At 34.3% G+C, this 12,487-nt stretch overlaps 1 protein-coding gene across 5 annotated transcripts in view; it reads left to right on the top strand.

Annotated features, from left to right (window-relative positions):
- The window catches only part of LRP1B (LDL receptor related protein 1B), a 1,812,874-nt gene that overhangs the window by 1,094,992 nt on the left and 705,395 nt on the right, over positions 1–12,487 (top strand). For all 5 annotated transcript variants that reach the window (XM_044768977.2, XM_070507612.1, XM_070507613.1 and 2 more), the window contains exon 18: positions 4,489–4,605. In XM_044768977.2, the coding sequence (XP_044624912.2) occupies positions 4,489–4,605 (117 nt within the window). The remainder of the gene's footprint in view (positions 1–4,488; positions 4,606–12,487) is intronic.

The following is a 12,487-nucleotide window of genomic DNA, read 5'->3' as shown; positions in this document are numbered from 1 at the left end:
CCATTTAATTAGGAAAAATAAATAATCTGATAAAACCAAGCATTGGCAAAGTTGTGGAAAAAAAGGAACTGTCATACACTCTTGGTGGGTGTGTAAACTGATTTTCTACATTGGAAAGCAGTTTGGCCGAATCCAATCCATGTAAAGATGTGCATGCTTTGCACTTCGCAACTACATTTTTAGGTTTATACTCTAACACCTGCACACAAGGAGACCTGAATAAGAATTTCTTTTCCCTTATGCTGGTAATAGTGAAAATTTAGAAACAACTCAAATGCCCATTAATACGAGAATGGATATATTGTGCTATAATCACGTAATGGAATGCTATTCATAATTTAAATGAATAAACTAGAACTCAGATATCAATGGGAATGAATTTCAAAAACAATGTTAAAAAAATGAGTTGCAGAATATAAACAATTTAGTACCATTTATATGAAATATAAAAGTACAAAACAAGGGGCCAGCCCCATAGCATAGTGGTTAAGTTTGGCATGCTGCGCTTCAGCGGCCCAGGTTAATGGGTTCGGATCCTGGGTGCAGACCTACACTATTCATCAGCCATGCTGTGGCGGTGACTGACATATAAAGTGGAGAAAGATTGGGACAGATGTTAGCTCAGGGCTAATCCTCCTCAGCAAAAACAAAACAAAGCAAAAGCAAGAGAAAACAAAGCAATTCGATGTATGCTTCCTGATTTATAAATGTGTAAGAATAGGATTAAAAGTATGTCTGGAAATGAAAAACAAAAACAAATTAAGGATAGTTGTTACCTCTAGAAAGAGAAGGAAATGTGATTTGAAAATTGCATAAGGGACTTCAATTGTAACTATAATACCTTTCTTTCTTAAATAAAGCAAAAAATTCTGTAGTAAATACAGAAAAAAATATTGATTTGATATGGCTATATGATGGCAAACAGGTGTTGATATTATTCTCAATGCTTTTCTAGGTAATAGAAATACTTTACTAGAAAAAAATGAATGATTGATTGGCATAGATTGCGGAAGATAAAATGAATTGAAAAGAAGAGAGAGGTTTGGAGAGTGCCTGGAAGAGGAAACTGCTATACACGGGGGACAGGAAAGGGCTGACAGTCAGGGGCTTGGTAGTTGTTCTCCCTCAAGAGAAAAAAATATTTTTATCTACTTATGAGGGAGATCCAGAGGCCAAAGATGAGAAGTAGTTAGATTTGAAATTCTTTTTTCTCATAGCAACATGATAATTCTTGGATTCAAGCCTAGGCAATTTCACACAGCATTTTCCCACAGCCCAGAACTCTGGTTAGATTCTGTAATGTTTATTCTTCTCGTATCCTCCACAAATTCTGACTAAATTCAAACTAGATAGATATAGTTGCATTAAGAAACCCAATGTATTAAAAAATTAGACTTTTTTTTTTTACCAACATAAAGAGTGTATTTTGATATGACATAGACTTTGTTTAGAATAGAATGATTTGCTTGAAGTATAGCGAAGGTAAAGTTTAGGAATAATGTGTTACACTCTGTGCTTCTCCTCCTCCTCCTTATTGTTCTGTGCCTTGTGGGATTTCACGCTGCTACATGGCTGCAGGAGAAGCATAATTAGTGATGGGTAGAAAAAATTCACATTGTGACAGTGAATTTCTGACTCACTGCTAGATAAATAATTCCACTGAGGAGGTGTAAATTTCCTCTTCATTAGAGCAGCGTTTGCTACAAAATTAGTCTTCTGGGGCAGCTCTGCTAATCTCACCTCCAAACTGCTTAGATCTGATGGAGACAAAACTGAAAAAGTAAAGGTTGTGTCTTCTTGATACAAATCCAGTGATTAGAAAGTGATAATTTAGTCAGTCTGATTATATCACGTAGACAGACAATCCTTGTAGATTTGTCTACATCTTTCTCATCTGAAATCAGTTAAATTTGCCTGGTAGCCTAAGCAGATCGTTTTATCCATAATTAGAACAGACAATGAATTCATATATTTTCAGGGCATACTATGCCTCAATAATAAGCCAGTAAATACTCTTTGGAGTGATAGGTCATAAAGTTTTTCGAGCTTCAGAGTTAATGAATTCTCACACCATCACAAATTCTCACACCATCACAATGTGAGATAGGTCATGCACAATGTGAGACAGGCTCTTAGGAGTTCTTTCCCATTCTCCTCACTAATCACCAAGACTTTCCTAATGAAAGAAAACAATCTGAGGAAACTTGCTAGAATTAAACTTGAACAATTAGGAGAGAGTACAGTGGCATAAGAATATCAAATAAAAGAAAACTGTATTGGAAAATTTGATTGATATATTCTTTTTGTGGGGTCAGTTAGAATTAACTAAAGATGAAGATATTTGATATCTTTTTCTTTAAAGCAAGAAAACAAGAAAGACTGAAGGAATGGAATAAGGAATTAGGGAAGAAAGGAGACATGTAGGACAGAAAGAAAATTGGAGAGAAAGAAAAGAAAAGAGGGAGGGAGCGAGGAAGAAAGGAAAGAACAAAAGAAAGGAGGGAGGGAGGAACAATTGCAAAGGAAACCCTCATTAAATTTCTCTTAAAACTTTTCAAAAGGTAAAAAGCATTTAGTGCAAGTAGTGAAACAATACAGAGACATGGAAGAAAAAACATTATTAATCTCCCTCACACCTCTATGCCCTGCCTTTACCAGCAACTAAACTAATGTCAACATCTTCATCCTTCTCTAGGCTAGTGCAAATATATACCTAATATTTCTAAGTAAACACAGTGTTATTAAAACTACCTAGGAACTTTGTTGATTTATAATTTGACAGAAAATCAGTAGAATTAGCCAAATGAGACAACATAAAAATATTTAATCCTACTTTAAATTTCAAGATTGAAAACTTCAGAAGCATATGTGTTTGTTGGGATACTTAAAATCTGTTCATTTAAAACAAATTATCAACTTACAAAATGGGAAAAACTTAATATTACATAAAATATTTTAGATTAGGGACCCTTATCCACATAAAGAAAGCGAAATACATGGTATAATAATTTTCCTGGTATTTCTAATTATAGACACTAGGAATAGACATGATATATCCAATCTAATATATCAAAGCAAACCACTAATTTTTTCATTTGTTTTTCTGAAGTAATCTTTAAGTATTCGCTAATAATGAATATACATCTTTACATTACAAGTACACTTTGCTTAAGATAACTACTATGTAACTTTTAAGCAATCATTTTAAATGATACCTGATTTATGGAAAGCCATTTTAGTGTGTTTGGATGATTTGGCTTTGAACCACTCTCTTTTATACCAACCATGGGTATCCAAGGTCACAGGGTGTTTTGATGAATCAGAAACACATCCTTATGATTCTCAAGGCCAGGAAACAAGAGGAAATCTACAAAGTAAGCAATGTTCTCTTATCATAGCCACAGAAACCCAGACCCTAATTGTTCCTCATCTAACCCAAATATTGATAGGTTTGAGTATCCTGTTCCCAAGATTTTCCACTCCTTTCTCTGATGCAATAAAGAGAAAGGATGGCTGAGATACTGATACTCATGAAGACAGATTAATACTCATGTAGACAGATTAAGCTCAGATGGACAAAAGAAACAACAAAAGAAAGTGAAACATTTTAAAATAACTAAGTATGCAACAACCTAAAGCCTGGGAAAAGAATTAGGGAAGCTATCTAGGCTTTCATGCTTTCAAAAGTTGACCTGGTTGTAATAGAAAAAGGCAATCAAAGTCCTTGTAGAAATAACCCCTTTACTAAATAATTTTCAACCACTGCCTTTGGGTAACAAAGAAAATAAGGTTCTTGTGTGTGTTCACTGAAACCCTTAAGAGAGGCCACGGCAAGTTCATTAATATACTTTGATTAAAAAGTTATACATTTTTATATAACTGTGCTGAAAAGTAAGTTAAAAAATCTATCTTAAGGCTAAATATATGTTTTAGAAAATACTTTCTGCCTTCTCACTCTGTACGTTGGATCATTTAGAGATGAAGAAATAAATTCTTTGAAAATGTTAGAGGAAAAGGACAATTTTGACCCCATGATTAGAAACTGGATGCTCTGAGATGCTCTCCAAATCCTTCCTCCTACATTACAGCAAACGTTTTCTTGGTTTACGGGCAAATGCTATGCAAAATTCTTTTTTGTTAATTAAAAGTTGGATGAAATTTCATTCAACCATATATTCATAAGCATGTGCCAGGCAAAAATTTTTAAATAATGAATTCATAACTTCATTTATGGAAGTGTGTGAGGATTACTGAATATCTTGTCACTTAGCAGTCACTTTAATTGAAGGGCAAAGCATGTGAAATTTAGAGAAGATAAGCAAGTTGGCATTGTCAAAAATTAAATAAAAAATTACTTTTAAAATATTTTACCTAATAGAGCAATATAGTATCTTGTGTATAAAAGAGATATTGCATGATATATTTTATCTTTAATGTTGTTCGAAAGACCTATAAATTTATTCTTTGTACATTAATTGATCATCACAGCCAGAACATGCCAGGTGGACCAGTTTTCTTGTGGAAACGGACGCTGCATTCCCAGAGCATGGCTGTGTGACAGGGAAGACGACTGTGGTGACCAGACAGATGAAATGGCATCTTGTGGTAAGTTGTGAGTGAAACCTGCTGTTAGCAGCAACTGTGTCAGATACAAGATTCTATCACTATAATCTCTCTTAAAAGGCTATTTATTTATTTGTAAATACAAGTTGACAAGGCAGAAGATCTGCTACTTTTCATTACTGCCTTTTGGGCCTGAGTGTGTCCTTTCATGATAACTTCAAAATATATCCCATTCATGAGGGAGTAACCATATCCTCGGTTAAAATAAATGGATCCAAACATTGCAGAATTTATTAGAAAGTGATTATTATAAGGCTAACAGGACATTCTCCAATGTTCATTATTAATCTTATGCCTATAATGATTAAATTTTTCAAACAGAGTAACTCATTGAGTAAGATTTGGAGTAAGTGAGAAGGACCTGTTTCTTGTTGACATGCATGTGTTATGTTCTTGGAGTAATAAACAATATGGGTGGAGATTACATAGTTGGTAAACCACTTGTTTCATTTCTATAGATATATGATTCTCAAGGGAAAAACTGTTGTTAGTTTAAGACATTTTGTTAATGGCAAAATTCCTGGTCACTTTCCATTATTCCTCCTACTTTTGAAAACTAGTAAAATTTATTGTTACATAAAGTTGCAAATTTAATTACTCTCATTTGTACCTGTATATCGATATAGTTTATTATCATTTATCTTGTTAATGTATAGTGAAACATAACAAGGGAGTGAACCAGATTTTCTAAGATGTGTGCTTTATTTCAGGCATGCCTTATGAATTTTTAAAATTATTATGGGGAAACATATTAGACATGCTTAGCACATTTATTAAAAATATTATGCAATTGAGTATATATTTTTAATAATTTAATTCCATGTTATAATAATTCTAACAGGTGGAAAATGTGGGGGTTTGTTTATCCCTCAATTTAAATGGCTCTATTTAGGCAATACATTCTCTGTTTACGTAACTCTTTCTTTTAAAAATTTTCTTATACTGAACTTTAAGTCCCTGTAGACATTTGAGTTTATAACCTCTAAATAAAGTTTAAAGTAAGTAGTACGATTTGACATTTAAAGAAGACAATAGCAGTGTTGAAGAAGAAAGCAATAGAGAATCACACAATAACAATTCATCATACATTTTACGTGCAGAATTTCCAAAGCCTAGCCAATAAAGAGGGTTGAACAGTATATTCTCTCTCCTTTCCAATGTCCAGACTAATCATATGGTCCAAAAGATGGCTGGGTCTGCTTCTAGGTGGCTCTATTTTTGAGGAAAATTTGATTTCTTTTCTGTTCTCAGCATCTTCATCCAGAATGTACCAGAAAAATAACAAGCAACCCGAAAACGTTAAATACAGAGAAGCCCTGGAATGAGAGTCCCAATTCAGATAAGAAATGTCATGAAAACAATATAGAGTAGGAAAATAATAATGAGCTCCTTAGAGAACTTCAAGTAGGTCTTTGATCTATCTTGTTTTTGGTAATAGGTCTGGAATAAGACCTTTATTTTAATGATAATTTATTTGACTCAAAAGGAGGAAAAAAATCCTAAAATTTCAATAATAATTGAAAGAATCATACCAGTAAACGTACATCCTTTTCATTAGGTGTGGAAAAGAGGGATTAGAGGGGGTCCAGACACATATTTTCTTATTGAATCTTTACAACAAATATATGAGAAACATATTACCATCCACATTTTACAGAAAAGGGAATCAAAATTTAGAGACATTTAGTAATTTGCTTGAGATCGCAAGGCTAAAAAATAGCAGAACCGGGGTATGAATCCAGGTATGATTGAACCTAAAACTCAGCCATTTCAAGTTGATTTTGTTTGGGAGCCATGGATAGGGTACAAATAGGGGGTAGATACTGCCATTATACATATCCTTGAATATCTTATTTAAATGCACATAACATCTATAAGGAATTTTATTAATTGGCATGTTGGTAAATCTTTTAACATCTCCTGGTGGGGAGGATCCCTGATCTAGTGTTTGCCTATTATTGTGATGTAAATACTTTGACCACGGCCAATATCAAGTTGTCAACATGACTGTCTGAATGTGGACTGGGAAAGGATATGCATACCAATATGCAATATTTTCACATTACAGATACACAATTTACATAGTAGATGTAAATAACTTCAAAAGCAAAATAATTAGGAAATTATGAACCTTGAGTATTTATTCCCCTTGTTTTCAACATTATTTATTTAATCATAAATTTATATAATTTTTTTCCATAATGACTGTGTGTTTAACAACTGACAGAAAAACTGAGTCCTTGAAAATTTGAAAATCGGCACTTGCAAGCTGGTGCAGATGCCTATGGTACATCACTGGATATAAAGACTGTGAAATTTAGTTGTCAGATATAGTTCAGTTCTGAATGATAGCCCAATCTTAAAAAGTGATAATAAACCACATGTGTTAGTCTCAGTGCTGTTTCCCTTTTACAATATGAGAAACTTGTGTCTCTCCAAACATGGTCTTCTCTTTAGTAACATACATTTATCTTTCAGATTGTCATTTTAAATCAAAATCTATGGAGTAGAGAAGCTGATAATGAAGCTCGGTAGGCACAATCTCACTCTTCAAGTTGTAGGAGAGAATGGCATAGATTTCTTTCATAACAGAAATTATCTCTGCACTGAATGCAATATGACAAAATATTGTAAATTGCTTAATTCACTGTATTTTTTTTAAAAAAAGCAGTCAATCTACTTGGCAATAAGCTAGAAATGAATATAGGTTTAACTAATTCCCAGTTTTATTAAGCATCATTATAAAATTTGGACAGATCATATTTCATTTTTCCCATTGGAACTAGCCAAGTTCCCATAGGTTTAATCCTACTAGGAGACTGCAATTACTTTTTTTTTTTTACACTTCAGCTCCACGAGCAGCCTCTGTTATGTTTAATAACTACTGTTTTACACTGAAAATAATATTAAAATTTGGATTTGAAAATATGCGAAACCCATGATTAGAAACGCTTCTGGTAGTAATTAGTAGCTGAAGGTACTGCGTTGAGGGTCAAATTTTCAGTAGAATTCACTAGCACCTGTTTACAAACCTGATTCATTTTACTTGCATTTCCCTTTACAACAAGTTAATTGCTCCTTTTAGGTTGAGACTATATGTGGGCAAACACTCAGACAATTGGGAAGGCCCTTGAGAATTCTCCCTTAATCTTTAAGCCATCTTTGAACTTTTTTAGTTGTCTTCATGTGTAGAAAGGAGACTGTGTAAATTGGTGCTGCAAATAAGAGAGGATATGCTAAAATTGTGAAGCCTGTGTTAGAAGTGAACTGTGTGTCAAGGAACTAAATGGTCAATCTCATGACAAAGATATGATTTAGCATTGGTTCTCAACTTTAGCTGTCAATAAAAGAATCACCTGAGGAGCTTTAAAATCACCTGCCCACGCCTCAGCTCAGACTAATTAAATAATCTCTGAGTGTGGGACCCAAGATTTAGTGTTTTTAATGTTTTCCAAGTGGTATGAATGTGCACTCAAGTCTGAGAACTGTACTTAAGGCAGTGGTTCTCAAACTTAAACAAGTATCAGAATCTCCTGGAGGGCTTGTTAAAAACAGAATGCTGGGACCCATTCCCAGAGTCTCGGATCCTGTAGATCTTTGATGGGATCCAAGAATTTACATTTCGAACAAATTCCCAAGTTGATGCTCATGCTACCAGTCCAGGGACCACACTTTAGGATCCACTGATTTAAGGGAACACCTTTCATATTTGATTTTATCTTACATGCACTTAATGACATAATTATGATTATATATGCAAAACCAGGATGGAAGTGAGTATCCAGACAAATTTTCTTGCCATCTCCAAATTACAGCATTAAATATGAGTATTTCATGATTAAACATAAGAATATTTCAAACTCACATTTTGCCTCTTGGACATTTTAAGATCAAAAACAGTATGGTGGTTTATTTTAAACTTTAACAATTTTGGGGTCGTTCTCTCTTCCAAATATCTCAACATAGCTTACATTTATTATTATTTTTTAATAAATATTCCTTAATGTGAATTGGTAACTTCTGGTTTGTTCAAAGAGTTTAACTTCAGAAAATATACAAAGTTTGTTGAAAGATTTAAAAACCATTCAATGGAGTATAAATAAAAATCCACTAAAATTTGCAAAGTTAATATTACTCCGTTTTATGAATGTTCCTCTTTTAAATCTTTAAAGATAGTAGAATTCTGTCTCATGTATCTGGAATCTTACTTGTAAGTGTACTTATAATTTTACTCCACATAACTAAGGAGCAAAGAGTATCAGAAAGAGAATGGGCAAGGATCAGACACAAGCAAGAAGAGAGAGCGAGTTATCAAAAAGAAATCATTTCCCAGTTAAATCAGGGTATGTTGCAGCAGATATTTTCAACTACATTGTTAGAAAACAAAGTTCCTGATTAAGTTTAACATTATTATTTTTTAATTTTGCAAGAAAAAACTGTATATGTGTGTAACAAATTTAATGAGGATCATTAATCCAGTGGAGCAGTGACAAAATGTGATTATTGCCAAGCACTGCTTTCCACTGCTTTGTCATTCCTTAATAACCTCTTGGCAGACCCAATGACTGGTAACTTTTAGATTCTATAACTTGATCCAACCGACTTCGAAATTCCAGTATTATATCTTAGTCAGAGCTCTCTCCTCCCCCATTGCCATCTAGACTTGAGATTCTAGGAACTGGGATGAGAGGAGAATGTGTTCTGTTTTTTCACTCTCTACTTCTCCTCACTTCTAGTCTTAGTTCTTCTGGCAGAGAGGACAGATGGAGAAAATGGGTAACATCTTTTTAAGAAGGTCTAGTGGTAAACTTCTCTCTGGTTCTCTGAATATCACAGCCCTGTGACACATGAGAAATACAGCTCTCTTGAGAGGCTCTTATGTGAGATCTTCAGAGAGGGCTGAGGTCTCACTTCTCTTTAGAGCTCCTTGAACCTCCTCTTTCTTTTGTTTTTCCTTCTCCCTTCTTCAGAATTCCCTCACATCAAGACCCGGATCTCTTTTATCTCCATCCCTCATCCTTCCCACCACAGATGGTCTATAGTTGCTAGAATCGCCGTTGCTTAGTAGGCTGCTCTCTTGGTTGCATTACTGTTATGATTAAAAAAAAAAAAAAAAAAACAGTTTTGCTATCTTTTGCTGGGTCCACTTTTTTGCTCTCCCAAACGTGATCAGGCTGCTCTCTTGATGACCCATCTCTTGGACTTGCCACTTCTCTCCAGTGTTTTCTTCTTCTCTAGATGCTGGGTAAAATGGTAATTCTACTTCCTGAGCAGCATCCTATCAGTTCCCTTTTTTTATGCAGCAGTAAAATTTCGTGAATGATTCTCATGGAGCCTCCTTCCCTTGAATACGGTTTCTGCATAAGGTTGACTTGTGGAGTACTCTCCTCTTATAAGGAATGGCTGCAAATACTGGGTTCTCTCTATAGAATGTGGGGGCATTTAGCTTCTCCTTGTTGCTAGTATTGGATCTAAGTGGGTCAGTGCCACGGCAAAAGGAAGAATTCCACTATTACATGTATTTGTTTACTTAACTCACTCAATCAGTTTTTCTCTCTCTTCTGTCTCCCTTTCTCCCTTCTTATTTCCTGCTAAAGCAGGGAGGCACATGCCTACCAATGCAAATAAGCACACAAGTTTATTCAATGCATGGAAATTTAGAAGGAATAAGAAAAACCACCCATTTTAGCCCCTCACATTATAAATAAGGAAACTGAAGCACTGAACATTGTATGTCCAGAGTTGCAGAATGAATTAATAGATGTGGCAAGCATTGGATCTCAGGCTCATTCACTCCTAGTTTTCTATTCCAGAGAATCACAGACTTTGCTTGTTGTCTGTAGATGTTATATAATTCAGCCTCTCATCCAATATAAGAATTCCTCTAAAATTCGTCTCAGGGATGTTTACCTAGCTCTTGTTTGAATAATTTCAGAAACAAAGGACTGGCCATTTCACAGGGTAGTTAATTCTACTGTTGGACAGTAATGAATTGTCAGAATATTCCTCTTTTGTGGAGTCAACATCTGTGTTCCTAAAGATTCTACTCACTAGGACTTACTCTGTCCTGTGAAGCTACAGTTTGAATCTATAACCTTGTCCACAGGATCACTCTTTAGATCACCAAAAACACCATCTTGTCTATGTAAGCCTTCTCTTTTACAGGTTAAACACATCACTTTGTTCAAATTTCCTTACATGACCATTTGTCATCTCTGTTCCTACCAATTACCCTACTATGCATACGCTTGGATTTTCAATGACCTTAGTAAAATGAATGGCCTAAAATGGGGAGTTGGTGTTCAATGGGTATGGAGTTTCAGTTTTGCAAGATGAAAAAGTTCTAGGGATCTATTGCACAACAATGTGAATAGGGTTAACACTACAGAACTGTACTCTTAAAAATGGTTAAAATGTAAATTTTATGTGTTTTTACCACAATTTAAAAAGTTCAGGCCTAGAATTGAACAGAACATAGTACCCCATATGTGATATTTTTGCAACAGATCATAGTGGGATTATTACCCGCTTCTGTTAAAGCAGTCTTGGATGTCAGCCTTGTCATGTAACTCACAGGTTGAGTTTCTGGTTAATTAAAATATCTAAGCTTTTCTTCTAGACTAGATCACTCTTTTTGGGTACTTTCAATGTGTAGATTTCAAAATTATTTTGTTTTCTTTGATATGATTCTTCCTTATCCATATATTTCAGAATATGAACATAGGTGGGGTCTTTTGCACTCCAAACTGTTACTCTTACCTCCATCCTCCTGTAACTCTTAGCTCCCTGCAATTTTGCAGTTTTGAATCCATAATACTAAAGACGTCTTCTAGTTTTGTGTAATTTAAACATTTGATAAACATAGCTTTGAAGGCTGTAACCAAATCGTGGTGACAAAGGCACGAACCTCTTGGCGAGCAATTAAAAACATCCTTCTGGGGAAAATTCATCCCATAATTAAAACTCTGTGGATACGGTTTTGAAGCGAGTACTCATCCACTTAAATTTACCATCATCTTGCTTTTTGATACTTTCATTTATCATCATAAGGTTTCTCAAAAATATTGCTAAAAATACAGAAGCACTCTGTTTTTGGCATTTTCATGAAATATACTTATCTAAAAATTGTCTAGCAAATAAATGAAGTTAGTTTGGCAAATAGTCTCTTTAAAAATGTTGACAAAATAATATGTTAATGAGTTCATCCAGAATTATTATTGGAGATATATGTAAACTTTACCTCTCCATAGTTTCCAAATTTTCACTCATTTTTGGAATTGGGATAATATTATTTTCCATTTTCCAGCTTTCATTCATCTTTTTCATCTTCCCTTATTCTGAAATCACTGTCAATATTCTAAGATCAAAAATGTTTGAGGTTTTATTATCTGTTTGATAACGTGTCTCAATATGAAAATAAACTCATTTTTAGCAATTAGGTGTTATATTTTTCTGTGATTTAGAGCTTTAATTTCCTCTCAAATCTGTTTGTTCTTACATCTCCAATCTGGCAATAATTACTTTTACTAAAATGATGGAAACCAGACAAATTGAGAAGCTCTTTTTCCTGCCTGTGTCCTGCAAATTTATGCTTGGTATCCCAGATGGTCTTGTTCTGTTTTGTCTTGTTCCATACATTTATATTTAAAGATCCTTATTATTTTTGTGTAGAAATGGGATGCAAACTTCTGTTGTATTCTTGTTATTCTTATAGGTATGAGACATGCTTTTCCATTTGTCTGGTTACAATTCCCTCTTTGTTCATACTTGACTTATAAGCCTCTGTATGCAGAGGAGTGGGAGGTTAAGCAAACCCTGGTGGGGTATATTAAAAGCCACAGGCAGAAATTATTAAAAGCAGCTT

The sequence above is a fragment of the Equus asinus genome, chromosome 4 (assembly GCF_041296235.1).
Source record: "Equus asinus isolate D_3611 breed Donkey chromosome 4, EquAss-T2T_v2, whole genome shotgun sequence".
In the NCBI taxonomy this organism is placed as follows: domain Eukaryota; kingdom Metazoa; phylum Chordata; class Mammalia; order Perissodactyla; family Equidae; genus Equus; species Equus asinus.
The sequence above is the reverse complement of the archived record's forward strand: the minus strand, read 5'-3'. Positions and strand labels throughout refer to the sequence as shown.